At 38.4% G+C, this 8,997-nt stretch overlaps 1 protein-coding gene across 1 annotated transcript; it reads right to left on the bottom strand.

Moving 5' to 3' along the window:
• Positions 1-182: 182 nt before the first annotated feature.
• LOC113508722 (male-specific sperm protein Mst84Db-like) lies at positions 183-602 on the bottom strand. Its single transcript, XM_026891807.1, has one exon. The coding sequence runs from the start codon at positions 600-602 to the stop codon at positions 183-185; it is 420 nt and encodes a 139-aa protein (XP_026747608.1).
• Positions 603-8,997: the final 8,395 nt, after the last annotated feature.

Here is an 8,997-nt window from a genome sequence, read left to right as displayed (position 1 = left end):
TATCTAATCGTTTATTGAAATAACACTTCATCTTACGTTCATTTCAAACAGACGACCACAAGACAACCACATGGCGCCAGTCTTCCTGAGCGCCGGATTGGTCAGTTATAACAACCCGGCCCCGGGGACTTTGCAATCTTTTTAAAGTACACAAGACGATAACAGGGGGGTCGGGGGTATCACTAACAGTTTTCTAGTTCCACTACGCTCGGCGGGGGCGAGCACGGTCGGGAGCCCGGGTCGTCTGACGATTCCGAGCTCGGGGCGGAGGGTTTTTCTGGTTGGCGCGGCGCGCCAGCCTCACCGGCCCCACAAGGCGCACCATCCGCTGCGGCCCCACAGCACGGCGAGCTCGCGCCGCACGCGCAACACGCCCCGCAAGGCGCGCCGCACACGCGGCAGGGCCCGCATGTCGCCCCGCATACACAGCACGGCCCACAAGCTGGCCCGGGTACGCCGGCGCCCTTGCGGCCGCAGCGAGCGCACTGCTCGCAGGTGCCGCCGCCGTCGCAGCGGGCTCCGCAGGCGCAGCAGCGGGTGCCGCCGCCGCGGCAGAGTCCGCTTGATCCGCAGCAGGGGACGCACGGACCGCAGCAAGCCATTTCTTGTGTAGTTTAAAAAAATGCAAACGTCTAGTCGCCACCACGCGGCTGTCTATAGACCTGGATTAGATAAAAAAAATTGTTTAAAAATTATTTTTGGGTTTCAGATCAGATTTTGAAGTTTTTATGTATCCTGTTTAAATAATGATAAAAAGTGAGCTGTTTTCGGTAATGTCATTCCGAGGTAAATTTTTGAATATCATTCCATTACTTTTTTGCTGCTATGTAACCCACCAGCATTAATTTTAAACTCATCAAAGGAGATTGTATTCTTAGCGAAAAACTTTTTGTGTTGATAAATTAATTATTCTTAATAAGTATATAAGCAAGATTTTAAGGAAGTCAATTTAGTAGTTTTGGTTCGCGTTGTGTCTTTTAATTTTCTTAAAAAAAAACGACTTTCGCACTAGGGAATTTACTGATTGTGTCGCAGGATGTTTTACAAGCATTCTAGTCTCATGCATAAAGACATCCAGGACTAGCAAGCGGAACATGAAAAGGCTTGTCGCTTGGCTGATCGAACCCGCGACACGTCACGCACAGTAGGTTTGGCGTGGTTACCTAAACTATTCGGCTACCCGTTCAAAACTTTTTCGGGACTTTCAAGTAAAGAAATAAAGAAAAGAGTAAAATATTGTACAAACAAACACTCATGCTTTGAAACCAGTAAAAAGTAGTGTATAGTTATTAAATGACGACATACAGTTAGTTAAGGCTGTTTACAAACGCAACAGTTGTGCAACGGGCCTGCAATGGAAGCGCGGCAAATTGCCACGATTGCCCGCATCCGGCGCTCTACACAGAACTGTTGCGACGGCCCCCGCCTGACACTATGCCACGCACGCCCGAAACCAGGGGCTCACAACAGTTCAGCATTATTATATTATACGACATGGGACTTGTAGGTATTTTTAATGCTCAACTAAACATCAATTTTGATAAAATACTGGTTAATGGGATTGAAAAGATCTACAAATTACAACTTTATGCTATTTGCAACTATCGTTACTTTTTTATCATGCCTAGTGTCTCCTTCTGTTGCACAAACGCTTCCCCGCAATCCTTCCTAGATTCCCTGTCTTTTGGATTGAACTTTCATGTTCGTATCACGCTTTCATACTGCAAAGAAAACTTTCGTGTTGAACGCAGGTTGTGTTTTAAATCTAAAAATGTTGGTAGCCCCTATCGTACTCAAGTCACATCCGTTAGTACGAGCACCTTCCCACGACAAATTGTAGGAAGTTCGTCCCAAATAAACGACACGACAGCTTTGGAACCACTTTAGAACTACACACCGCGACAATGGGGTGCGCGCTCATCCGAATGTGTTCCAAGAGAATTTGTTTACGCATAATTTAACAGTAGACACCGACACGGTCGGCGGTAACTAACTGTAAACTGTCTATTGTTTTTGTTCCGAGGAAAATAGTTTTAGTACCGATAAAGGTAATGAGCACGAAATTATTGAAGAAGGAAGCCTTGTAGCCTTGGTTGCAAGGTTAGATTACACACTGAAATCAGAAGACAGAAAACAGTTTTGCCATTTGAGAAAGAGGACCGTGCTAGGTGGAGCATGAATTTAAATGATCTTCTAACATCAGATAGCCCTGGTTTATCTTATTTTACATCCTTTACCAAAGATATAAAGACCCAGGATCAAAAGTAAAATAAATAGCAATATTAAACGTGGCCCAAATGGTTAATTAGAACCCGCATTCTAAACGGGTTAAACGTTTTGAAGAGGCGCCGTATAAACATAATATTTGATTGAGCATTACCCGGATTAACTCGTATTTATACTGATTAGTGTTTGAGTATATCCGGTTAATTAATCTGGATCAAAAGGAGGGAAAATGTTTTACTCGTTTAATTTACCCCACGAGATTAAATGGATTTAACATTCAAACTTTATTCTAAATCTAATGCAATCTAAATCTAATAAGACATTTGTGTTACGAAAATTGGTGCGATAATAGTAGTTACTAAGAGTATACATTTGGGATTGTAGTTGGCGTAGGTAATTTGTTTTCTATGGTCGTTAACCTCTGGAAATTCTTTCAATAGTTCAATAAAAAACTTTATTTGTTGAAATTTCCGAAGAAGATTGTGGACATTTTGGCGTTTCTCGGCGACATTGATTCGATTGTCTAATGATACACGTGAACTTTGAAACTTTAGGACCTCGTTGTTCGACTCCATATTCAAATTACGTACGACTAGTTAGGCTAAGCTTGCTTCCAACAGAATCGTGTTCCATTTTAATCGAATCTAGACTGAGTTTGTACTCTGGAACCAGATAATAGCTAACTAAGTCGTGCAGTAGCACAAGATGTTCGACAGCAAAAGACTATATTTTCGATCACTTTGTTTAATATCTATAGGTTTAATATCTAGACCATTTGGCCTGAATTGAGATCGGTCGGAATTAAATTCAAATGAATGATGAAAAAAAGGAATCATAGTTTCGGAAATAAACCCTCAGTTCACCTGATTCGAATCATTGAAACAAAAGACCAAGCCATAACCCTTTTAAGGTGAGCAAAAACGCGCATAGCAACTAGCAATAGTATGGTTTATAGTATAAGGTCTATGAATATTAATATGTCAGGTCGGAACCACGTGCAGTTGACGTGTTGACTGCATAAATCATAACTGTGAACGGTCCGTGATACATCCTGTCGTTTCCGCTTCCTAACACGAGCTTTCCAATTTGGACGTTGTTGTAGATGGTTTTTGGTCAATGATAGTTATAATAGGAATTGCTTTAAAAGGAGTGAAAGAACTTGTGAGTTGGGTTTGAATAGTTACCAAAATCAATTTATATCAACAGTTTTTTTTTGTATTTTTGTTAAAGTGGCAACAGAAATTCATAATTTGTGAAAATTTTAGCCGTCTAGACATCACGGTTCATGAGACCGCCCATACAACCTTATGACGAACAGACGGATAAATACCGGAGCCGTTGGATAGCTACATGTGTAGAAAGTATCGTGTGTTTGAATAAGAAATGTCATCAAATTAAAATTTCCACTGTTTACCTATCACGGCCTTTTCATTGCATCGTTTTTTTATCGGGGTATATTTCATTTTGCTGGCCTAGGCGTTAAAAGAAGAATAATTAATAGCAGCGCAGTTCAATACAATAGGATGCTAAACATTAATGACCTCTTAAAACACTGCTCACTTAATTGCTACATAAGCCTGAAAACTTACAGTTCAGCACGATTGTTTATTTTTCAATTTATTTCCATTGATATTTATGAATTGAAAACTTGCAGTATGCTGACGACACTACTCTGTTTGCTTCAACCCACAATCCATGGAATAACTGTGGTTGAAGATGGAGTAAGTTAGTCTTGAATTCAGATTTACCGCGACTAGACCAAAAAGATGATGATATCGCGAAATGTAGCGTGATCCAGTCATACATATTTCTTGAAAATTAAATTAAATGCCCATCACGAGTACAAAATGAGAAAAATAAGTAGGAACAGATGTCAAAAAAGGCACTTAGACCAGATTCTTAATGAGACCTCATTTTTCCATATTCCAATATGCTGCAGATACGTGGATATTGCCAGAGGCGGCAAACACAAAAATTGATGGCTGACCTTAGAAATGGGTAGCTGGAAAAAAAATTGCTTGGATAACCGTGGACCGAGCTTTGCACTAGCATTTCGATTCTTTAAGAACTCGGCATAGCGCAGCGTCTACTTTCTACTTACTTCCTTCGGACACGACTCCCGCCGAGATAATCAGTCCATCGTCCATCATTTCTACCATTCGAAGGACGTACCAAATTCAGTCTCTGCTGAAGAAGGTAAATTATGGCTCGATGACCATTAATAGAGAAAATTGCACGCTGCTTAAAAAAAATCTTCAATTAACAAGTTCAAAATACTAATAAAGAATTTATTGGTAAAGTTAAAGTATACTGGTGGGACCTTTTTGCTTTACTGTAAAAAAAAACATTTTAAATATAAAAAAAAAACAAAGATATTCCAATTTTAAAGAAATATGAATTTTGCATTCATGCCAGGTGTCCGTTATAAAGTGCCTGAAATGAATAGCTTAGCAAAGAGTCTCATTATAAATTCGAAGCTGGCAACGCAAAAGTATATTCAGCTTAAAACTAAAATTCAGATTCTTTTTTTTATTTAAATAAAGAAACGTGTATAGATTAGTTGACAACAGTCATACGTCATATTTTTTTATTTGAAATATGAACCGCGGCTAGACAATCTTCCGAGGAAGAATTTAACATTGTTTTTTCAGATTTTGTGCAATAATAATGTGAAAAGAGGATGGTTTAATTTGAATTTATAATTCCTTTTACTTATAGCTCTAAAATCTGCAGTTATTTAACTAGATTGTTCATATCGTTTAACATTCTTCAATGTAGCGTTGTATGTAAAACATCGGTGCTATTTTGCTATTGAAATTTTTTGTAAGGGTGTTGAATATAGTCCATTCGAAAATATTTACATAGTCTGCTGACTACTTCCAGTAAATTCGTGGATGAGACATGTCTTCCTTTTATGTTATGATCAGTTTCGGTTAATTCCAAGGATGGTAAAATGATGAATCAACTTCACAAGTTTTGTAGTTGGTATACTTAACACTGTCTAAAAATGCGCCTTAAATAAGACAAATGCTTGTGTTTGTATTTTTAATAAGCTCATTACGAAATACAAATATGGATTTTAAACATGTTGTGATTAGAAATTATTTACAACAGTAACTGCGCCTCATTAAGCTGTTCTAAAGGAAATGTCGTCTTTAGTGACGTCATCCGCCCCTAAATAAGTCGCATGGACGTGTGACAGATCGTCAGCCGTCACATGATCGCATTATGTCCGTGATTCAGACTCCAAACACAAAAACTTACGCAAAATACACACGCTGTTTATGCGTCGCACTCCCGGCGCCAGTTAGCGATCAAAATAAAACAGTTAATTGAATTTCCAAGAAACTCTATTTGTGTTTATGGCACCTCACAAACATCTCCGCTTTATTTGCGGCTTCGCGCCCTTGAAATTCATCCGAAGTCTGAATGCCATACAAATATGATTCGATCACGTTCTAAGATCGCACCTAATTAATATTTAATAACGTAGAACAATGGGACTTCATTAAGTCTAGGCACGTTCGGTAATGATATAATGTATTGTCGTGCCAATTGTGTGACACCTTTGAACTTTGATTTTTGTCGGCTCATTGCGTCAGCGTAAGTCAGCTCGCTGGACTTCGCAACAATTGATTTATTGACCGTACGATTTGACTTTGGCCAATTGATTTATGAGTCGAGATCAATTGGTATCGATTCAACCTACACGATATAACCTTGTTTTTAAAAACATTGTTTCTTAACAATCTATTCACCAGATAATAATAGACTTTCTCTTTCCGTGGGTGGTTGTCGTAAGACGTGACGCAAGATTCTCAGTAACATATTATTATCACTTAAGTATTTTGTTTGGCTATATTAAAAGTGGGTAAGTACGGCTGACGCGGGGCGCGCGGAATTAACGATGAAACCAACGCAGTGGACTTATATGGATATAGATATAGATATCTGCATTTAGCTGCATAATGGCTCTTTGCCATATGAAACCTCGTTTCGTTCTACTTGCCTCATACTGGACATCACAATGAATACAAGGTTTTTGAGCGTTTCGTTGTTCAGGAGACAATGGCACAGCTCGAATCCTAATCCTTGACCTGGATAGAGTAACTGTGCGCTCACTAAGCTAGCAGTTTTATTAGAAATGAGTGGTTTCAGCTGCGGTCTCCTGGCTTCTGCGAAATATTTTCGTCGACTTACCTTTTCCTTTTGTTCGATTGGCCAAACATAGCCCATTAGTTCTTTATTATTCTATTTTCATAGTTAGTTATTAACTAGAAAACTTACCGAAATAAGTATTCATACATATTTCTACGCTCTTTGTAACACGATAAAACCTCTCTAATATATTAATTTTATTATAGTATTCGCGATTGAAAAGTGGATGCAAAACAGCTAGACTCGCCAAACCTCGCACCGATTCCAATAACCACACGTAAAAAACATTCTCAATACAAAAACGTTATTCACAAAGAGTTATCAATTTACAAAAACAATATAGTTGGAATACAAAATAACGTTGTATTTTAATAAAATCCCAGCCATTAATACCGTCCCAAGTTAACTTGCAAAATGTTTTTATGTCTTTTTGCACTTCGATGTTACCGGTTGTATTTCCCGCAAAACTCATTAACTTTTACCGCGTACCGGTAATTAAATTCCGGACTATTTTGGGCCTCGTAGATATTTGTTTTCACCTACCTAAAAACATTGGCGTATATAGTTACGCCATGTTCGCCGGATGGGGTCCATATACACTCAACTATCAATGTATTGTATTTTGTATCTCATAAAACAATATAGATAAAAACGCAACACGAAATCTCTGACTAGGGGAACATTTTTGGTTGGATCCCGTGAGTCTTTTATCCCCTTTGCTTTCCCATTGTTAATTAACTGTTAGAAAACCTACATTTCCCGTTGCTTGGGAACCTAGAAACTGATGATTACGGACCCAGTCCAGCGAGTACTGCATAATATTATATAATGCGTAGAAATCTTCAAATGGGGCGTATCAGTATATTTTTGTTCGGCTAAATGGAAATACAGAATATTCAAGATAACGTCTTCATCGCATTGCGGCGTAAAAACCAATGTTATTCGTATGGTAAGTAAACATACAGAAGGCGAACTCGCTGATAAACTTTGGGACTCCTGCGCTCTATTTCCTTGTGAAGTTAAAATTATTCATGAACGTTCTTTACCCTCCAACTCCTTAAAAAGGTAAACTTGGAAGGCTGTGTGTTAGCGGTAAGTTTCCCCAAATTTGAAGATTTCATTTCAAACTTTTTCATCTTACATAGCAACACTTGAAACTTGGTTACAACTGTTACAAGATATTTCGCATTCCCAATTTTGTTCTAGTACTTTCTGGGACAGTTAGTCAATTGAGAATAATGTTTGATGGTATCTTAACACTTTGCCGTTGGATCGTACAATTGCTTAATAACATAGCGTATCACCCCGTTAGATAAGAGCTATTGGAGTACTTTCATCTATTGTATAACTGTTGATTGTAGCCTTATACACTTAGTCGATGTTACGAAATTAAAGGTCTAAAATGTAAATTGGTCTAGCTAACTTTAGCGTTAGAACGCTAGGGTAATTGTGTATAATATATTAGACATTCACTTGGCGTACTGCCTGAGGAAAATAGGCTGAAATTGCGTTAAAAATCTTTTAGAGATCTAATCTTGCTTTGGAATATTATAAAGTAAACGCGCCTTTATATATTGTACTTTGTTTTAGACGGGGTGTTGAGCTCAGAGCTAATTATAAATAAGTATCCCTAAAATTCAATTAGGAACGAAATTGTGTCGGGTTATTTGCGTTTTCTTTTTCGATAAAGTTTTCTCGATACTGCGTGAGAAGATGGGTAACTCTATCACATAAAAGGTCTCAATTAGCAAGATAATTTAACAAGAAATTGGTTATTATTAATATAATACAAAACCTGCAATATTATAAGACTGGCTTATAATATGCGTTAAGAAAAGAGGAAAGCAAAACAGCTCGCCTATCTATATTTTTCACTAGCTAAGCCCTGTGATCTTCTTTAAAGGATGGAATATCAGAAATACTTACATAGCCTTCTTCACTTAATGAATATTTAACACGAAGAAGTACTTAATTATTTACTTTTCTAAGATTAGCTCGTTCGCCCAAGACCAAATAAAAATAAGCTTTACAATATAACATTAGGAATCATAATTTGTACGCCAACTCGAGTGTTGTGTAGAGTCGATATACTGTCTTGATATCTCAGTGTTGGCTGCTAAGCGTACCGGGAAGGTGCGCCTGCGCCGGCTGTTCCACGAATACAGCGGCGCGGGCGCAGGCTTTCTACACCGGAGCGTGGTCGCGCAGTGAAACGATGCCCCATACATGTCTCATACACGTATTGTTTCCTCCTCGTTTCGTGGAAAGAAATCTGTGTGCTTTAGATCATGGTATCCAATTGTATGATCAATGGCAGTGTTACAACAGATGTTTTTGTAATAAGGACGTTTTTTAGGTTCCTTAATAATAAAAAAGAGGTGTATTAGGTACTAGGGCTTCGCTGGCTGTCCGTCCCTTTGTCACCGGGCTGTTTTGTCATGAATTTTGATAGCTAGATAATTGAAATTTTCCCAGGTAGACAATAAAAATCGAGGTTGAGCTAATTGGAAAGTTTCTAAAATTTTTATAGCGACTTCGTTACGAGTGAGTCGAAGAGTGATTGCAATAATATTTGCTATTTAATATTGTGACGAGTGTGACGACTATATACCT

The sequence above is a fragment of the Trichoplusia ni genome, chromosome 3 (genome assembly GCF_003590095.1).
Source record: "Trichoplusia ni isolate ovarian cell line Hi5 chromosome 3, tn1, whole genome shotgun sequence".
NCBI classification, from domain to species: domain Eukaryota; kingdom Metazoa; phylum Arthropoda; class Insecta; order Lepidoptera; family Noctuidae; genus Trichoplusia; species Trichoplusia ni.
Note: the sequence above shows the minus strand (reverse complement) of the source record. Positions and strands in the feature narration are given on the sequence as shown.